The sequence below is a fragment of the Cygnus atratus genome, chromosome 1 (assembly GCF_013377495.2).
Source record: "Cygnus atratus isolate AKBS03 ecotype Queensland, Australia chromosome 1, CAtr_DNAZoo_HiC_assembly, whole genome shotgun sequence".
Lineage (NCBI taxonomy): Eukaryota > Metazoa > Chordata > Aves > Anseriformes > Anatidae > Cygnus > Cygnus atratus.
This window is the reverse complement of record NC_066362.1, coordinates 78,864,557-78,886,235: the sequence shown is the minus strand read 5'-3', so window position 1 is coordinate 78,886,235 and position 21,679 is coordinate 78,864,557. Positions and strand designations below refer to the sequence as shown.

Sequence of the window (21,679 nt, the reverse complement as noted above, 5' to 3'; positions counted from 1 at the left end):
TCTTCTAAGCAAAATGAAATTCATGAGACACTGGGCCTTGAACTTGTCATTGGTCCAAGGCACATTACACAGTGATCCCAAGATATTTAAGGAGAAGGTTGAAACAGAAGGTCATTCATGAAAGAGGCAAACATTTTGTGTATTCATCCTATTACAACTGGTCAGAGGTCATAGATTTTAGATCTATGATTGCATGGGCAACCAGTTGTCAAAGTTGAAAGCTAAACCAAACTTACAACATAATAAGCTAATGGACTAGTGCAAATGTCATTACCATCACTGTCTTGCCCTTACCAGAGGCAGGCAAGTGTATATGAAGAAAGAACATTTTTAACATGCCAGATATCTGAGTTTCTATCAGTCTGTCCCATATTAATAAGAATGCCTCATAAATAGCCCAGTTTTTCTGCCACACCTGAAACTCTGCTCCAGGTAATATCAGACTAGATTCTTGTTTACAAAGCAGTATTTTCTCAGCACTGGCCAATTATGATGTTTGTGGAATTTTCATTTCCCTGGAGTATACTTCCTTTCATCCTCTGTGCACCTGGAACCCATGACTTACAGGCAACTTGATTTATGAGATAAAAGCAATATGACTCTACAGCAAATATAAGGAACTATTTCTAAAATAACCTAAATCATACACATTAGACTGATGCTAACAAAAGCTTTAAAATATCCAGAATCAGATGGTTCTAGAAAGTGACCAACCTCACCATTTCTCTCTAATCACTGCAACTCCAAATCTTTGTGAACTTTTTGGGTTGAACCATGATCCAGATTAAAGCATTGGCTCATATCTAATGTGAAGAAATACAGATACCATAGCTAATCATAGAATCATAGAATGATAGAATGGCTTGGGTTGGAAGAGACCTTAAAGATCATATTGTTCCAACCCCTCTGCCATAGGCAGGGATGCCACCCACTAGATCAGGTTGGCCAAGGCCCCATCCAGCCTCACCTTGAGCACCTCCAGGGATGGGACCTCCACAGCTTCTCTGGGAAACCTGTTCCAGTGCCTCACTACCCTTACAGTGAAGAATTTTGTCCTGATGTCTAATCTAAGTCCATCCTCTTTTAGTTTAAGACTATTCCTCCTTGTCCTATCATTATCTACCTGAGTAAACAGTTCCACTCCATCTTTTTTATAAGACCCCTTTAAATACTGAAAGGCCACAATGAGGTCCCCCCAGAGCCTTCTCTTCTCCAGGCTGAACAGCCCCAGCTCTCTAAGCCTTTCTTCTTAGGAGAGGTGCTCCAGCCCCTCGATCATCTTTGCAGCCCTCCTCTGGACTCACTCTAACAGGTCCACATCTTTCTTATGCTGGGGGCCTCAAACCTGGACGCAGTACTGCAAGTGGGGCCTCACAAGGGCAGAGCAGAGGGGGACAACCACTTCCCTCGACGGGCTGGTCATGTCTCTTTTGATGTAGCCCAGGAAGCCATTGGTCTTCTGGGCTGCAAGTGCACACTGCTGGCTCATGTCAAGCCTTTCGTCCACCAGAATCCACCAGTCTCTCTCTGCAGGGCTGCTGTCAATGAGTTATTCTCCAAGGACCTGAACTAGAAATCTGTCTTTGACCATTTTTTCAATCTTTATTATTTTTATTTTTTTTCTTGTGTTTATTTTCCATAAATACCTTAATGATTGGATTAACAGCCAGGAATATCCATGAGAACAACTTATTTGAAGCAAACATAAATGTTGGATTTATAGTCAACAAGTTATAGTTATGACCAAGTTAAATACTTCTTCCCCACACACCTATAGCTAACTTTTATCACCACACAATTACCTGATCACCAGCATGAATCTTGGAGGAAGAACAAGACTGCACTATAGGGTAGTAACATGATAGTTGCGTGCAGTAAATTTAGCTTAAGCTGATAGGTAACTGCAACCTGTAGAAGTTGCTTGATACAGATGAGTTGCTTTAATGTATCATCATTGTTAAAATATGAGCCTAACTCACATATTCTTCCCTCCCCCTGCCCAATGTCCTTATTATACTCCTTTGAAAACATAAGCAATTAACTGTTCCACAAACACTTTCTACTTTATTTCTGGAATTACTTTTCTACAGCTGTAGTCAGTCACAGATTCAGGTCACAGATGAGACAGCAAAATTAGAGACATGAAAGTGAGGATGCTATTTCTACTTACTGATAGCAGTGGACTATTGAGGCATTTTAGGCAGTTTCATGCCATGAGTTTAGATCTTCCAAAAAATGACTGCAGAAAATAACATGGGTAATAAAATAATAATAACAATAGTAAAGACAAAGAAAACAAAGAAAAACAGAACCTAGCCTTTTTGTTTTCTTAATTGAGGTAAATAAATCCATAAATCCATCCTAGTCATCTCAGAAAAACAAGCCAAAAAAAAAAAAAAAGGAAGAAAAAGAAGAATTTTAGAAAAGAGAGAATCACATCTCCAACTGAAGGGAGAGGAAGATATTTGATTTTCATCTAGAAGTTAGGCCACACAGTTCAGGCACCTGAATTTATATTTTGCATGTATTTTTCTTTTATGTAGAATGAAACTGGTCCCCCTCCTTCTATGGAAGGCCCAATGGAATTGGACTAGTTGTCAGGTTTGAAAATCTCATTTCAAGACATCTACCTTAATGCACACATATTTGAAAATGCTGTGGTAAGAATACAATCTAAATTAGTGAGAATTCCATTATTGTGTAAGGAATTGTGAATGGACTAGGTACAAATCACAAGTATTTCACAGGAACCTACACACAAAAATGTCAAAACCCTTCTACACTGCAGAGTAGAATGGAAGCAGGAAGGTGAGATCTAAAAAGCCAGTGCTGTTTTACTGGTTTAAAGTCAAAACACAAGTTTAGAAAAAGTGTTTATGTTTCCTAAATATTAATTATAGACACACTATATGTTTTTGAAAGTAATGAATAAAGCAAGATTATTCAACATTTTATTAACAAAAGAAGTCTTATACCACATAACTGCATATTCGATAAAGGTGCATTGTATGAAAGTTTTTATAGGCATGAATTTGCAATGACATTGCACTACTCACAAGTGCCCATATGCATGTGAAAATGAGGGAAACTGAACAAAATAAAAAAGCCTAAAGCAAAACTAAGTAATAGAAATCAATTCTGTCATTCAAAATATTATGAGTTCTGAAACTCCGCATTCATTTTAAACACATAAGCAATTGGCAATTTTGGCTGTCATTAAACAACATCACAAAGTATTATTCTTTAATTTTTATAGCCTTTCCGGAATTCAAGCACACTTTCAGGAATAACTTTCATGGGGTTTAGTACTTGGTGCAGATTGAGAGAAGAGTCACTTTCCTTCCATCTTATTTTTGTCTGGATTATTCTTTCTGTGTCAATGACTTTTCATAGGAAAATCATAGAATAAATAACAATAATCTAGCAACAGAAGGCTTTACAAAAGAATAAATGACATTTAGACATGACAATGACGTTTTTCTAGTTCATTGAAACAAGAGTTTCTTCATACATTTCCACATAATCTACATATGCAGCTGGGGTTAAAAAAAATTGAAGCCTCCACTCTTACACAAGGATTAGAGTAAACTTAAAATTTAAAATACATTTTAAGTTTAAAGCAAAAAAGCTCATTCCCTTACAACTAAAAAGTACTTTTCCAGAAAAAAAAAAAAAACATAGTAATGTGGTGCTGATTTTGCTGGAGCATCCATTTCAGACAGGACCGGACTCTAATCACCCTGTTAACCACAAAAGCAGATTAATCTTGCAAGCTGCCACTGTGGCTAATTTATCTAACACTTTATCAGCCCAAGGCATCTTCAGCACACAGGAAAACTGATCATCAGGTGCAACAGAGCAGGACAAAGGGGAGGAACAACGGGGCTGAGAAAAATAAACGATGGTGTCTGAGAGACACCATTGCATGAGGATAAAACGGGGAAAGGGAGAACTGGCTTTGGGAGACCTGAGAATTGCAGGAAGATCTTGTGAGACTCTGAGAGTGGAGAAGGTCCACTCTTCACCTCCTCAGATCCATCTCTCTCAGAACACACATTCCCTTGCAGTACAAGATCCACTACCCTCATTCCACATCCTTCTTCCACAAAGCCACCTTCCTCTAATGCTTGCCTGCTCTACAAGAAGCACATTGCTGACAAACCCTAATAACCCACATTGATCTTCTGTGTCATTGTGAAAGAGGAGAAGAGGAAGGAAAGGCATAGAAATGGTCCCTGTTACTAAAGGCAGGTACAGTGCTGGATAAAGATACAGGATGCAATAGGTCAAGACAAAGAACTATTGGAAAGTAGGATTTTCCTGCCTGTCACCCCTTTCCTCTAGCAGTAGTTCTTGCTTCCTATTACATATCTTATGACCATGCCCTGATCAACAATGACTGTAGGTCTTCCAACCCCATTCCAGCTGCTGCTCCACAGGTTCCTACTCCAAGCAACTGTCTACCTCTGCACTTACACAGGGAAAGGTGGATATGTTACCCTCCTCTCTGAACTCAGGAGACCACAGGAGAAAAGAACGTATACCACCCTCAGTGACCCAGCCTTTGAGTGGCCCATCATAACATTCTGAGGAATCAAGTCTACCTATATAAAAGCAAAGAGCTTTGAGGGTTCTAGACAAGACAATTCTGGAAAAAACACAGGAATTCATTAAAACAGAAAAGGAATAAAGGAAATGAGAACATGCTGATATGTCTGTTAGAAGAGAAACAAAAGAGGAAAATGAACTAGAGTTCCAGCATACTGTGACACTTCTATGGATCAACAGTCTTGGAATTAAAAAAATATAATCATATATCTTTACCAACTTCTTGGCAAGCAAAGGAGATATCACCTGCTTTGTTTCTTCTAGATTACAAATTAAAAGATGTTTAAAGTGTGTCTTCATACGTAATTTTTCAGTGGTGCAACAGCTGGTACTAAAGACTTTCCCCTCAGTCCTGAGGGATAACATCCGTTTTTCAACATTCCTTCCCCAACTGTTCTAATAAAACTCTCAGCCTTCTAAACATAACACTATTAAATCTAATGTTGAAGGAACTTGTCCAGAAGATCAGGGCTGGTGTGATTATCTTAGCATCATTAAATAATCAGTGTTAACACCAGTTTAATGAAGATGGCAGAGGATTCACTGGGAGGAGTGACAAATCCCAAGAAAAGAAAATAATATAAAGAGACCAAAAATACTTGGAAACATGGGCCTAACAGGAAAATCAGAATAGGAATAAGAAAAATGTGAGACAATACATCTGCAGAAAGTAACCCAAAACATAGGTCTCATTGGTACAAGAAACTTGAGAAGTAGTGAGGATGAAAGGAGAGATCTGAGACAATACGAAATATTGTAGCTACAGATTTCCCCCTTACTATCACTTACCATTTTTCCCAGGGGGGCAATATTGTGAATACACAGCTATTTTATTAGAGTCTGTGTTTCACTTCCCTTTTAAGCAAACAAAAGTGCCTCATACTGCCTGTTTTACTAGACAGTATTAGAACTTCAGAAAAAGGAGTTTGCCCCTATAATTTGCAAGGTGGAAGACAAGCTGAAAACATCAAATCAATCAGGTCATCAAAAACTACGAAAATTTAGTAGAGAAGATCGAGTTAACCCATGATCTAGTAACAAGAAGAAAACGTACTGAATGTCAGCAAGACTACTTGCTACTTAATTCTCTTACCTAATCTACCTTCCTTATTACCTTAACTTGACTCAGTGATAATCCACAGTGTATCTTAAAGTTTTTCATAAGGGTTCAATAAAAACTTTTAAAAAGTCATCAAAGAGCAAAAAGAGGAAATAGACAGGGAAATTGGAGTTCACAAAAAGAGAGCTAGCATTTGACAGAACACAGGATTTAAACTTAAAATTGTAATTTGTCAGATATGTTTCTAACAAAAACAGACACCTAAGTTCCTCCTTGTACTGAAACAGTGTAATATCATGACTATTTGAACAACAATAAGGCCTTCAGTCGTTGGCATTTCAGTTAGTGTGGACTTTGTTGTCTGACATTTACTTTTCCAAGCTCTGCTCCAGATTCTAAGATTTCATCTATTATAATTGCCTTTCCATTCTGGTTTTACATGTGACTGTTGGTAAAATAAGGTAAAATCTGTTCCACCTAAAACAGGAACATACTGGGTTCTAGAAATACAATTTCTGAAGATTCATGGGAGGCCAGTAGTTTTAATTCCCTACACCATTAATTAGAGTTCTTCAGTATTTCTTCACCCTTTCTTTCACAAGTAAAAGAGAGTATAGTCATACCTATTTCCCTGCTTCATTGAGGGCTATATCCCTTATTACACAAACTGAAAAAAAATAAATGCAGAACCTGCTTGATTGGGTTACACAAACACGCATCTATGGTGTGACATGCTGAGCACTTCTTCATGATATTTCCAAGGCTTTGTCTGTTTTCATAGTTCTAGTCTTTTTGTTTATTTCTTTTCTTTCCCTCTCCTACTTAGTTATCAGTCATTTAATTACTTTTCAGGCCAATTATCTATTTTACAGTCTAGTACCCAATGCTACCTATTATTTCTGTGGCTTTGAGATACAGAAACAACACAAATCCTCTAAGCCTGTACAGCTGCCAGCTGCAAATATGCATCCAAGCCTTAGGGAGTCTGCTTTCTCAGACTGCTGTTGCCAAGATATTTACAAATAACTGCACTAAATTAATCTTTTGCGTGACTCTTTTGAAGAAAAGACTTGGCCCAGTGTATTTAGAGAAAGTAATTTTACTGATTTTTTTGTAATCAAGAGTCCACAGATTTACACTGTACACATCTACTTCAATATAATCTTCATGATGTACTTATCAGCTCTTCAACTTTTTTGCTCTATTAAGTGATCTTAAGTGTTCCACTGCTACTTCCCTCTAGCCTAACCTGATCAGAGACAATTTTCCATTTTCCACCATGATATTCAGCAACTGTAAAGGCTTCACTACCTGAAGTGATTATCACACTGATGAAACACAATGCCAATATCTGTCTTATGGGAAAATTTATCCACATTTTCATGAGTCTACCAGATAAAGGGTGAATAAAACCTGATAAAACCTGCTGAAGTACCAAGAGGTGGCAAGATGATATTATGCAGGACTTTTAGTTTAAGTATGATGTCAGTTCAAGTGATGTACATTTTGAGCATTACTTTTCACAAAAGAGCTAGATCAGACAGAAAGTGTCCAGAAGGGACAGAACAACAAAAATACATCTAGAACATATATTTTAAGAAAAAAGACAGAAAAAACAGAGAGACCAGTTCATCTAAAAAACTAGAGTGGATGGAGAAATATGATAGTAAGTTGAATTTTGCTGAAAAACAGATTGGGTAGTCTCCTCCCTTTATCTTTGAATGAAAGAACAAGAGAAAATGAACATTTAGCAAGGAGGGTTAAGTTAGACATTAGGAGAAGCTAATTAGCAGTATGAATAGAATTTCAATCAGTAGTGTTAGAATAGATTGCCTAGGGAGGAAGTGAAACCTTCACTGATGGATTTCTTTAAGAACAAATCAGACAAACATCTTTTCATAATGACTTAAGTAGAGTTGATCCTACCATGCACAAGGGAAGGTCCCTCAAGGTCCATTCCAGCCTTATTTTTATGATTCTGCATTCCTAATTCTTCAGCTTGTGCTGAGATGTGTCTGGCACTCCCCCACTTGCCATAAACAAAGGATTCTTGTTGATCCCATAGTTCCTGTACACAAACCTTTAACACTTCAGAGCTCTTCATCACAGGACCTCACAAATCTGTAGATCCATTTTGCAAATACTGAGCAAAACCTTAGGATTTTGTACTGCAAATTATTAACTTCAAATGTACTAAAATCTGCAGCATTCATCAAGCATACTGCAGAACTGAAAAAAAATTGTTCTCCTTCTTCTCAGTTTATACTGTAATCAGTACAATCTTGCCATTCTCTGAGCTAGCAGTATTACATTCCACACAGGGCAAGCAGCAAATTTTGTTGTGTCGATGTACTCAGTTTTATCACACCTTAAAAACTGTGAGTACTGGTGAGTAACTATGAGCATTATCCACTTCATCAATGAATAGACAGTAGTGAAAAAGTTGAGACCAAATGCAAAATAAGGCACTTGGTAGTTACTTAATCAAGTGAAGGAATACTTTGGAGGTCCCCATTACGTTAAAGACAATGCTAAAGCTGCATTTTGGGACAGTGATGGAAGAAGAAGAATACTGGGGTCTACTCTCTGGTTTGTGTTATTTTTTAATTTTATCCAATAATTATCATCTGAGGAATAGACAAAAGTGGAATAACATCATCATCATGCTACAGTATGAGGTTCATGACTTTGTCTTAGTTTTGTTCTCATTTATTCACACTCTACATTCTCTTTGAGGTATTAACATCATTTAATTATCCCATTCTGTACACTGGCATATAGGCATTTTCAGCAAAGAATGACTTGCTGGCATCTTATAATTCTTTTCATTACTAAATGGTAAAATTAGAGTGTTGGGATATGTGTAATGATTTCCAAAAGGATACATTGGTACTCAAAACTGTATCAGTTATGGTCTTAAAAAAAAAACAAACAACAACAACAAAAAAAAACATAGCTATGAATTGCATCAGACAGGAGAACAAACATGAGAAATATAATTATCAGTGCATATCTTCAGATTTAGAATAATTTATACAGTAAATTAGCACAGGGAGAAGAAACTTACTTCTTCCTCCAGTCCAGTTAGATCCCAGAAGTAACTCAGTCTCATCTGTAAACGCTTCCACTGTTCAAGGAACATAGTAGCTTAAAAAAAAAAAATAAAATAAAATAAATTATAAATCCAATGGACTAATGTGAATGTTTGTGTTACTTGTAAGCACCATCAGCTATTTGAATCCTTTTATGCTAGGTTCTTTATAAAGAAGTGCTAAGAAACAGCCCCTGACCCGATTCTAAAGAAAGAATGTAGGAAGAGCATGGAAACAGTAATTACTGTCTTTTTACAAATAAAATACGAAAAGAGGCAAAATGGATTGCCCAAAACCACTGGAAAGTTCTTGTCAGGGACCGGAACTGAACCCTAATCTGCTGATATCCACCCCAAAAATGTTGTCTCTCTTAATTTACCATGAGTCATTCTATAATTCATGATTACAAATCATACAATGAAACAAAATCTAGGTCTAAATATTAGTATTTAACACTTTAATTAGCCAAACAGATTTGCCTGGTTTAGTGTTTCTAATCAGTTGGAAATGTGAAGAAAGTAGGTGTAGCCTGCTCTTGAAATTTGTAGAACATAACATTATTTTGAAATATATTATAGGGGGACAGTTGAATGGTTTTGCCCTGCAAAAAAACACAGTGATTTTGCCCTAAGGGATTGGCCTGCAGTTCTGTCTCCTTCTTTTCATTTTACATTGATATGAATGAACGGATGTTGTACTGTTGTCTTGTATTTACAGTCTCCTGACCTTCCTCTCATAATTGCTGTTTCCTCTAGATAGCTCTTTGCCTAGCACCTCATGGTTTATGGACATCTGGATTTATTAGAAATAACTCTTCTTACTCTTGACTTGTGGACACCTGTTTTCAGAAAACTATTCCAATCTTATACCAGTATATACTAAATAATATATGTATATATATCAATAAAAGATATACCAATAAACAACTGTGAGCACTGTTTTCTATTTTCTTATGCTTCATTTCACCTTTTCAGTTGGTGCAGATGGGATTGTGAAAATGGTTGTTTGATCACAGACATATTTTCATCACTTTGAATATATTGTAGATAACTCCACAAGACACAGAACAGTGAAGAATCAGATCCAGCTTCCTTCAACTGCATCTACACTTGATGTAAGCTACATGATAACACTGGGAAGAGTTATAGTGCTATTGAGACAACCTGCCTCTTACTAGAGAGCATCTATTCCCACAGTTAACTGTGAGCAAATATTTTCTGCACTGGTATCTCCCCATCATTTACGAAATAAATACCATTTAAACATGGACTGGCAGTACACTGAAAGTAAATCCAGACATTCAGCAATTAGGTTGCTACCTCTGCTCCTTCCTTACAGAAGAGATAACATTCAAAAGCTGTATTTAGAATGTTTTGAAAATTCAAGGTTTGTAAGATATTCTAAATACAAAAACATTTGGTTATTTTATAGAGTGCTATTACTCATTTGATTTATTGCAATTTCTCAAAGACATTTCCATTTTTAGCTCTGTAAAAAATAATTTGGCTAGATACATAACCAGTATACAGTGTAATAGCATTTCTGAAATCAGAAAATTTGCATTGACTTATACCAGCAGAAAAACAGCCCCATTACATTCAACTGTCCTTCTCATAAACACATCTGACAGAGGAAATTCAGCATCCCGGAACACCGATGAAAGTAAGCACAGTTATCTAGGCATGACTCTGTATTTTGTGAATATGTTCATTTGCTAATAGAATTGCTGGAATCACAAAGATAATTTATGAGGTTTCAAGATCAGGTAGAAAAAGCATGATTCCTCTCAACGAACTGACCATAGTAAGTCATCTGCTTTCACAGAATGGGAGGAAGCAAGAGGGATGAAAGATTTCTTGTGCCCAGCATCATCATGAAATGAAGCCAGCTCAAATTACCGTACTTTGCTCTTTTAAGTACACAGTTGTAAGTCATAAGACATGCCAATTTCCACATCACTGTACTATGTCCGATAAAAAAGTATGCAAACAACATTTATTCAAGATAATGTGAAACAAGTTGATTAGGTGTGTGAACGAGATGCCATTCATCAGAATAAGATCTAGGTATAACCACTACACTAAGGAAGCAAATTTAGATGTAATCTAATACTTAATAGGCAAGCTGAACAAAGTTAGTAAAGGATACTATTTCACTATTTCACTTTGCTGTTCTTTATATATGATGGCTATATTTTCTTGTGCTGGCAAGCTCAGTTGTCATGGTCCCTAAAACAGACTTTTCAAATCTGTGTGAAAGACTGTTTTTAGGAGACTACAGCTCAGAAATAATTTTAGTATTCTTAAATGCTTTCTAAAAAAAAAAAAAAAACTATAAAAATAAATGAATAAACAAGCAATGTATATGGATGTTTTTGTTCCTTTCTGTTTCTTCAGATTCTACTAATCTTAGTGCAAGTATATATCAACAATATCAAGGATATATCAATTTTGCTTTGCACATTGTGTTGTTGACACCTAAGTATAATTGTTTTGGATGAGGCTGGATGAAAATAATTATTGGTATGGATGCAAGTTTATAGTAAAGATTTGGTGTTGGGAAAATGCTATTCAGTTATGAAAGTATAAATGAATTGTGTACACAAGATGCCCAAACAGCTACGCTGAAACTTGGACAAATCAGTGCATCACAAGCTGCATGACAGCAGGTAAAGTGTGGCCCTTTATTTGCCAATCTACTCTGCAATTGGTAGCAATCTGAAGTAGGAAAATAAGACATTGAGAGAGTCTGTGAATTCATCATTTTTTGCCTTTTCACTGAGTCAAAATAATTGCTGAATAATTTTCAGGAAGTGGTAAACAAAAACTTATTCTTTACATGATCCGTTCTGTATGCAAATTCCTAAAAATAACTATGCTATCCATACCCAACACCAACCTGTCAGTCTTTTCTAAAACAAGCTGTGAAATTTAAATAGGATTGCAGTGTATACCAAATTGCTGAGAGATGTCTATGGTACAATAATATACTTATTTGATTTCATATTAAGAATGAAAATTTCCACTTGTGAGCAATGAACAGGGAAATCAAAAATCATTTTACAGTAGCAATCACTCCTGTAACTTTCACAATAAACAACATCTAGAGTGAATGAGGACATAGCACCAGCTATGAGACATGTAAGAACATTTTCAGGGCTGAGGCGAGGTCAGAAACAGTAAGAACAATACTAAAATGCGTTCATTAGTGTTTATGAAGTGTTTTGAGATCCTCATTGAGTCAGGATATCCTTGCTATTACAGAAAACCAAGTTTGTCTAAATGGAATACCTTAAAACATTATAATAATAATTAAAAAATAAATAAATTAAAAAAAAAAGTCCCATTGTTTTCAGAATCATGTAAAGTTTTGATTAATTTAAGTGACTAAGTTGCACCACATGGAAGTTGTAAAACAGACTGTGCTTTCAGCTGCCTGCACCATACCAAACCCCAAACAAATTCCAGCCCCCAAATGCAGAAGGAGTTGAAAGAACTTCCCACTTCAAGGAAATGAGGGAAAACATGACAAGATTAGAAGTGATATTAAACAAGGAAGTAGAGGGAGAAAGGACAGTTTTCTTCCCTGGATTACCCAACTGCTCTCTACTTATTCCAAAGCTTTCTGTTGACAGCAGAAAGCCTTGTAATATTGCTTTCTGCAGTCTCAGCACAGAGAGTCCCTCACTGGCCCTCTGAGGTTTGCCAAATTCATAAAGCCATATGCATCACATTCAGTCTATTAACACTCTTATATGTAGGGCTACTACATTTTACTACTACTCATCACAGCTTTCATTTCTGCCAACAGTCCAAAAATCAAACTTTGGAAAGACATACTCACCCCAGAGAGCCATGAAGATGGAGAAGAAGACTGTGGCAGGGTTGTCAAATAAGTGGCTAGCTCGAGCTGTAGCACATGCAGAGCTGAGATTCCAGTAATCACAGAACTTGTCACACAGAGGGCACATGGTGAAGGCATTACGTTGGTCACACATTTCTTTACTGTGAATGGTAAGTACATGAGTTCTTAAAGTATTACTACTCAGAAAAGGGGGTGTACAGTACTGTTATCAAGCAGTAACTCATAGCTGTTAAAAGCTATCTGCAACACATATGGCTTGCAGTTACAGGGAAAAGAAGCCTATCAGCTACGTGTCTCTTTGAGGAACATTGCCGAGTGCTGGAACATTAAAATACCCATAGGCACCTTACCAACAGAAAAGTAATGCAAAACAGCAATCAATTTAATCAATCAATCTACACTGTATCCGTGAATTTGTGAAGACAACATCACTAAAGATTGAGGTTAACCATACTAAAATAAGATAATTAAAACACAATCGAAGTGGCATTTGCCATTTCTACATTCAGCTACAGGATTTGGTACAGATCAGATTAAAATGCATGAAAAAGAATTCTGAAGTGGCTGTAAAGGAAATCCTACAGGATGAAACCCGCTATGCCCTTGACAAAGCACACATTTTTAATATGACGGCACAAAAATCCATGTGAAATATATAATGCTTTGTGCATTGCAACTGGCCAAGTAACTGCATAAAAGCCAGATCCAGCACTCAGGCATGTTAGTTGTTTTATGTCATAGACAGATTAAATCTGCAACACCATTGCAAGGAAGATATGCTAAGTTTTAATAGAAACTGACTTACACACATTGAATTTAAAAGACACCATCCAAGAGTCTCATTCTTAGCAAAGTGTTATATCTCACATTTGCTTTGAGATTCATCTCTACTCTGCATTTTGTTGTATGGGGTATTTTTAAAGCAATGGCTGTTTACCCACGATGGGGTTTAACACAACTTCTGGTGTATACCACCTGCCACAAGGTTTTGATGTAAGTTCTTCAGGCATGACCAGTTAGTTATTTTAGGCACACAAATTGATATATTCTAAGGGTATTCAGATACTGTGTGTGTATACATAGTGGGTTTAGAAAATGAGATCTTTTTACATTTCAAGGTTCTAAAATTTCCTCCACTGCTGAGTGCAGATGTGGTATTCTGGTATTCTTTGACTGAATAACTCCTCATCTTTCTAGGACAGAGTGCTAACCTACTTTTCAAATTAGGCAAATGAAGGCAAATGAAAAGCAATAAATCTCGTGAAAACTATAAATCTTACTGCCTTACATTTTCACATGCTAAGCAGTATTTCCTCTCCCTCCTCACTTTACAGCATTTATGCATTTAATGCATTTATCCTCTAGAAAACATGAGATAAGAGACTTTCTTACAGATTTTAAAATCTTTTCTTTAAAGTCATTATTTTAATTCCTAGTCTTATTTGCTATGTATTTACGCAGTATCTAAAAAGCTTTTAAAAATCATTATCATTATCTCTTTAACAAACCAAATCCCACTTGGCACTCCTGACATGAAAGACCTTCATAGCTGCATGGTGTCAGGTGAACTGACCTGTGTTAAGCTCAATTATCCTTGCCAAGACTGTGATCTAAGGAAAAATTTGCAACATTGCTTCATTGATAGCAGGTATGTTGTGATTATAGTTGTTTCTATATTGACTGCCATGAAATAGCATTTTTTCTATGACTTCAAATGAAAAAGAGCTATTTAAACTGTAACATCAATGTTTAATATCATTTGAAATGCACACAGCTGTTTCCAGCTATCATACAGTTAATGATCTCTTCTATTTTGAAAAGCAGTAGAGGGTGCTGCAGATACATTTTTCCATAAATCTCACTTCAGTTTAAATGTTAGCACAAGCTTTTCTACAGACAAGCACAGCTCATCATAATTCATTCAGAACAAGCTATGAAAACAAATGTTAACTCCTCTGTGTTGTCATTCATCTTTTACTTATCAGCAATAATGTTCTACTGCTGAGCGATCTGCTTTAAAAGTCGCCAATTTGAGAGAATGCCAGAACTGCCACAATGAATGTGACCAGCAGTTCCGCTAAGTCAGTACCCTGTCTCTACCAGAAGTCACTCCCAGACAGTACAGAAGTGTCCTTTTTTTCGCTGAGAAGCAGACTTTACTGGGTCAAATTGACAGTTTTCATAGAATCACAAAATATCCTGGGTTGGAAGGGACCCAAAAGGATCAAGTCCAGCTCCTGGCTCCACACAGGACTACCTGAAAATCAAACCAAAATCATAGTGTTGTCCAAATGCTTCTTCAACTCCAGCAGGCTTGGTGCCGTGACCATATCCCTGGGGAGCCTGTTCCAGTGCTTGACCACCCTCTCGGTGAAGAACCTTTTCTTAACACCCAGCCTGACCCTCCCATGTCCCAGCTCCATGCCGTTCCCTCGGGTCCTGTCACTGTCCCCAGACTGCAGAGCTCAGTGCCTGCCCCTCTGCTCCCCTTGTGAGGAAGCTGCAGGCTGCCATGAGGCCTCCCCTCAGTCTGCTCTGCTCTGGGCTGAACAAACCAAGGGACCTCAGCAGCTCCTCATATGTTTTGCCCTCTAGACCCTTCACCATCTTTGTTGGTCCTGTTTGGACACTCCCTAACAGTTTTATGTCCTTCTTATATTGTGGTGCTCAAAACTGCACACAGTACTCCAGGTGAGGCTGGACCAGAACAGAGTAGAGTGAGTTTTGTTATGTAGTATAATTAGTAAAACATCCTAAGGACACACAGTGCATAACATTTTTTGTAATCACCAAGATGAATCCTGTGGATATCAAATATGCTAAATGTACTGAATAATATTAATGTCACTTGTGCAATGACATGATTTTACTAAGATGAACAAAGTAGTCTAAGAGTACTAGATATGTTATTTGCGTTAACTTCGGTGAGTTCTAAACTATGTCTTTCCAGGTGAGCATGTAAATATGTGCATTCACAAAAAGCAATTGGCGGGCATAAAAAGGAACATGCAGGTTGTCCAATTCTCATGCCAGAACTCAGGCCTTTTTACAATAATGCTGTAGACTTACTGAACAGTTCCATTTGAGTATGGAAAGCTGCAATACTGAACAGCCAAATAAATGTTTGTCATTTGAATATCTCATTTAATTAATGCAGATGATGATGATGAATGCAGATGTGTATTTTCAACGGGTTGTTAATACTGCATCACTGCTCTTCAGACATGTTAAAAGCAATTATTCTCACCAAGGATTATGACCAGAAAGCAGTCTTATAATTCTCAAGTAACAAAATATTGATCTCAGTGCTTACCTAGGAATGTCACTCTCTATGGTTATACATCCGTAAAGAAATACAAAAATCCCAACTACTGAAGACGGAATGAGGAATTCTGTGTATAAGCCCAGCCATGCAAAATAAAGTCCTATCTTTTCTCCAAAATACTTCCTGAAAAAGAAGAGGGGAATAAATAAATAAATAAATACATACATACATAATTTAAAAAAAAAAAAAACATATGTCAAGAGTATCATTTTCAAGTGTATTTTACAGTTTCTTAAAAATTCCTGAAAGTTAAATAGTAATTGTCAAAGATGTGGATGAAAACCCTGAGCATCTTGAAGTCAGTACCACCAAATGAAGTGGGTGATTCGAGCAATTTGAGGCACTCTCTTCTGAGAAGTTAAAGATAGTCCTGTATCATTACAATACTTACTCTAGAGCTGCTCAGGAAAGACTGCACCTTTTATATCTCTGAACTGAATTCAGTTAAATATCCCTTGCTTCCACCAAAAGTAAGAGTGTTTCACCCAAACGTTTAGCAGAAAATGTTAGAAAGGATTTAGTTCTTTAAAAGCTTATTCAGATAAGCCATCATTCTTTGCTTCCATAAGTCCTCCTGGATTTAATTGCTGAGAGACATGGAAAAGAGATCAATGTGAACATACTGACAACATCCTCTAATATCTTTACAGATGAATAATCTTGAATTTCTGTTAAAGCAGGAAGGTTTACTTGCATACTTAGTGCTGTTTTTTTAGAAAGAATAAATATTTTTGACAAATGAAGAGACTGTACAGCTGGTTTGAAAAAACAGTTTCTGCTCTGAAGAGCAGTTCATTGTAGATGTTGATAAATATGTGTTAGTACTCAGCTCAACATCTTCATGAATCACACTGAAAGAAGTAAACTAAACATAGATGAAACTCGTTGATCATTCCAAAGTACTGTTAGGAGTGATTCCAAATGTTACAAAATACCAAAAACTTCAGAGAGCTCAAGAACTCAGAAAGAAAAAATAAAAATCATTAAAATGAGACTAAATTTAGATAAAATATAACACAGTTTGAAACATATCACAAGCCAGAGAATAAGACAGAAGACTGCTGGACATAAGACAGTTACACATAGAGCACTCAGGCCACGTCATTGCATTTAAACCAATAAGGCATACATTCACTAGGTGGTGGTAGAAAGAGTAAAAATAATCTTAAGATAACATGTCTAATAAAAGAAAGACTCCTCTGAAAGGCTGGGCATAACCCCATTTTGAGATTGACTATGACTTCACTTACACTAAGAAAATTTTACCCAGGCTTAGCACTCCTGATATAAATTATTCCTAACAGAAAATGGTTAAAATTAGATTTTTACAGGCCTGGGATTTCTGGTAACAGGGAGCAAAAAACTGACTATTCTGAAAGAAATTAATAACAAAAAGTCATGTTTGTAGAGCTGAGCTCAAGTCCATTCAGTGGCATAGGCGAAGCTGAAATTTTGTGTTCCAGAAACTAACTCTTAGGGCTAGCCTGCTCCTGCCATAGGAGAGACAGTGGGAGCACCGAAACCAATGCAGAGAGCCATGGGGCAATGTTAGAAGCCTCCACAGTCAAATTTCCAGCTCATATGAAAGAACTAATGGTTGTAACATATTTTTTTTTCCATAACTACAGTTCCTGCTGCTCTTTTCACACCATCACAGCTACAGATAACTTCACATTCCTAGGCTCTCACACAGGAAAGTGGGCATCGTGGTCATACCTATTTCAGTATTGCCTTACATGAGTGCCTATATTTTCTTAGGTCCAACAGACCCGGCTTATCCTTTAGGAAGGAGATGTGCAATCCTAAAAGGGAGAACCAAACAAAAGCACTTTAATTTGATACACAGACAACATTATCTTCAGTATGATGGGATGCCATAACTTGGAGAAACAGTACAAAACAAAGGAAATTTCAAGATTCTTTTGTGAAAGGAATACAGCCACTACATCTGACATTTACAAGGTTGTCATAAGCAACAGACTGTGTGAAGTATCAAACAACATGAGTGCAATTATGACAGATTGACTTGAATGGCATTAATGTAATTAGATGTGTTATTCTTTTTCATTTCAGGAAGACAACTTGCACAAGTAAAAATGGGAATCAGCATATATCAGTTTAGTAACTCCACATTTACAACACAGCATTGATTTTAGCTTATAAAATGATAAATTTAAGTATTTCTAGCGTAAATATAATCCTAACACTGTGCAGCTACCCTATAATGTGGCACCTGCCAAGTGATTTTGGAAGTAATTTTTAATAGGTAGTTTTACTTTATTTTCAAATTTATTGGCTTTTTTGAATGTTTCTGAGTATGAAGTGAGGAAGTATATATTGACTGAAAAACAGAAATAATCAGATGGCTTAAATATTTTCTTCAAGACTCCTGTCTGAATCAGCATACAGCAGCAAAACCCTCGGAGCAACACAGGACACCGAGAGACTCAATTTGCTCTTAGGTTTCCTACAGTTTGGGAAGTAACATGCCTTGCACTTGGCAGCAAGGAAAACATCACTAAAAATATCCTAACAACATGGGACAATAATGAGAGGGGGGTTATTTTGATTATCTGTCTTCTTATTCCTTCCTTATTTATAGTAATGAGCAATGTGCATAGCTGTTACAGCACTCCAAAGAGGTCAAAGCAGACAAAAATTTGCCCACAATCTTAGCTGTTCTAAACTGCATGTTGTTTTAAAAAATGGCCACAAATTAGCATAGAAAGTGTTCAAGCACAAGCAGCACCCGAATAAAGACCGGCTGACCAAGCTCAATGAAGTTGGAGCTTATTACATGAGGCTTCCTCTGTAATGTTTAAATATTTCAGTGATACGTATGATCTGTAACCTATAAAGCAAAGAGTTGCTATTTGCATCCATGCCAAGAGAAAGTGAGAGGAGTTCAACAACATCCTGGCAGTATGCAAAAAAGCAGTTGCCAAGAAGAAAACTGCACAATGTTTGTGACTTAACTGTTTTGAAAAAGAAAAATAATTAAGACTGCTGTGCCCAAGCCCAGTCTGTCTATGTGCCAGAAAGTGACCTAATCTAAAGAGAAGCAATGACAGTGCTTGAAAGCATGACAAATTTAAACCTGAGTTTATCAAGCTAGCAAAACACAGGACACAGGCATGCTCCTTCATTTTTGACATGTCCTGAGACCTGATCTCCCATTGCTCTGAATGGGAGTCAAGCCTGTGCAAACATCCTGTAATATACCACAAAAGACCCAATTCATCTACTGCAGCCACAGCTGGATTCAGTGATTTCTGGTTCAGACCTTAAGAATACCATAAGGCAGTCTTTTTATCTCCCATCTAAAAATCTCTAAAGAAATGCTTACAGGCACAGTTTTAGAAGGTTTGAAAGCAGTCCACCGCTACTCAAGTCAACAGGATCATACTTGCAAATTTCAATGCTGTTTTCTTTTGAAGGAAGGATGCTAAATTTTCTCAGATGTGAACATGTTAGCCTCTTACATACTTGAAGCTGATAGGTCAGATCTGGGGCCCACAGCATAAGAAAGATATAGACCTATAACAGCGGGTCCAGAGGAGGGCCACAAAGATGATCAGAGGGTTGGAGTACCTCTTCTATGAAGAAAGACTGAGAAAATTGAGTCTAGAGAAGAGAAGTCTGCAGGGAGACCTTTAAACAGTCTTCTAGTATGTAAAGAAGGCTTACAGGAAAGACAGGAAAAAATTCTTTATCAGGGAGTGTAGTGATAAGCCAAGGAGTAATGGTTTTAAACTAAGAAGTTGTAGCTTTCATTTGGATATAAGGAAGAAGTTATTCACTGTGAGGGTGGTGAGGCACTGGAACAGTTTGCCCAGAGCACCTGTGGAGGGGTTGCCAGGTTGGCTGGGGCTTTGAGCAACCTGGTCTAGTGGAAGCTGTCCCTACCCATGGCAGGGGAGTTGGAATTAGATGATTTTTAAGGTGCCTTCCAATGCAAATCATTCTATGATTCTGATTCCACGATTCCGTATCTGCAGCTTTCTTTTCTTTTTCAATGTGATCACAGTGCTTTCATGTACTCCATTATCATACCAAATTATAAAGATTAAAAGGACTAAACCGATAATAATGTCACATAACTTAGCAAGATTTGCTTTTAATTTGCCTTTAGCTACACAAATACTGTTTTGCTCTGAAAAAAATCGTTACAGCTAATGCTATGCATCAGATTTGGCATTACAGCAATACTTATTTGGAAGCAGTGTCAAAGACTTCACAGTTTTGTAGAAAATGCTGCTCAAAATATTCAAAGAATGTGTTCTAGATGTTCAGTGGGAAAGTTGTTTCTGGCTTGTTATGGTTATTTTTAAGACCTCTGTCTTAACCTCTGTCAATGCCTGTAAAGACCAAAATTCAGGCTTATTATAACCACATTTATCTTCGGATGCCTACACCCTCTGCATTGCATAAGTTTTATTTCTACATTAGTTGTATTCTAAAGTAGAGATGTGTCCTTTTATATACACATACACAATAAGGTCAGTAGTTCTCATTTAAAGCAAGGGACAAATGATTTTGATTATGAGTGTGGACTGCTCCTATCAGAAGTAACAGTCAAACATTTTGTTCTGTACATTCTAAGGTGAATTTTTTTGTTTTTCACTTCAGAAAACCTAACCTTTTGAATGCTGGTCAAATGGCCACCTACCAAGTACTAAGTTCTCTTGAGCAAGAGTTATGTCTCCAACTAATGATTCGGCCAAATCCTCCATAATTCCTTCAGAAGATGAACAAAAGTTTCAGTTTCTCCCAACATCCCAAGATCAAGCAAATAATCAGAAACTATATTGATAAAGCCCAAAACAAAACAATAACAACAACAGAACTACAGAAAATATATTCCCTCTCATGCCAGAAATATAATAAGAAGTGCTGGAAAGAGTGCAGTGAAAATGTTTACTCAATTCCCCCTGCTTAGCCCATACATTTGAACCAGACTGCAATGCACTTCTTTCTGTCTGGCTGCCAAACTAACATCAAAAAGAGTAACTGATAATTAAGCTCTTTGCTTGCATGCTGGTCACTACTTTCATGCCAAGCTGTGCAATTTATAAATAGACTAATACTTGGGGAGGGGGAAAGAAAGAGAGAAGAGAAAAACCCTGAGTTTTTAACTCTTCAAAAAAGTGTGGGATACCTGGATTGTGCGTGACACACACTTGAAAAAACTCTGGAGTCATTCAGAAACAAAGTTTAAAAAGCAGGAAAATATGCTATAGACACTATTTCACCTGACTGGGAAATTAGCTCAAAGTTTTTCAGTTTTTTAATTTCCATACCCTATTCTAGGCCAACAGTTATTTCATTTTTGCCACGATTCATTCACTAGCCTCTCCACTGAGTCAATATTTAATATGCAAAACTAAACTGTTTTACAATTATTTATTGGGTAAATTATCAAAAGGCACATGTGCTACTTATGCCTTCAAATAAGCCTATTCACAAAAATAGTGCCTAGAATTCTGATGAGTCTGCACATGGGAGAAAGGACAAGTGGTCTTTTCAAAGTAAGGTTTCATGTCAAAAATCTCTGCTATCAGAGCTAGTTTAAAAGCTTTTTTCACAACTCCAGCTTCCTCATGCCCTCTCTGACCCACAGCTAACCTTCTCAGTTGTGCTGATGCATTACAAAGTTGAGTATTGTTAAAAAAAAAAGACAAGCAAAACCCAAAAAGGCTATATCCACCTCTTCATCAAGCCAGTTCATAG

At 36.9% G+C, this 21,679-nt stretch overlaps 1 protein-coding gene across 1 annotated transcript in view; it reads right to left on the bottom strand.

Annotated features, from left to right (window-relative positions):
* Positions 1–21,679, bottom strand: part of ANO2 (anoctamin 2) — a 194,779-nt gene that overhangs the window by 104,110 nt on the left and 68,990 nt on the right. Inside the window, exons 11-14 of the mRNA XM_050710475.1 lie at positions 15,938–16,072; positions 12,604–12,764; positions 8,736–8,815; positions 4,026–4,028 (exon numbers count right to left, since the gene is read on the bottom strand). Of these exons, the coding sequence (XP_050566432.1) occupies positions 4,026–4,028; positions 8,736–8,815; positions 12,604–12,764; positions 15,938–16,072 (379 nt within the window). The remainder of the gene's footprint in view (positions 1–4,025; positions 4,029–8,735; positions 8,816–12,603; positions 12,765–15,937; positions 16,073–21,679) is intronic.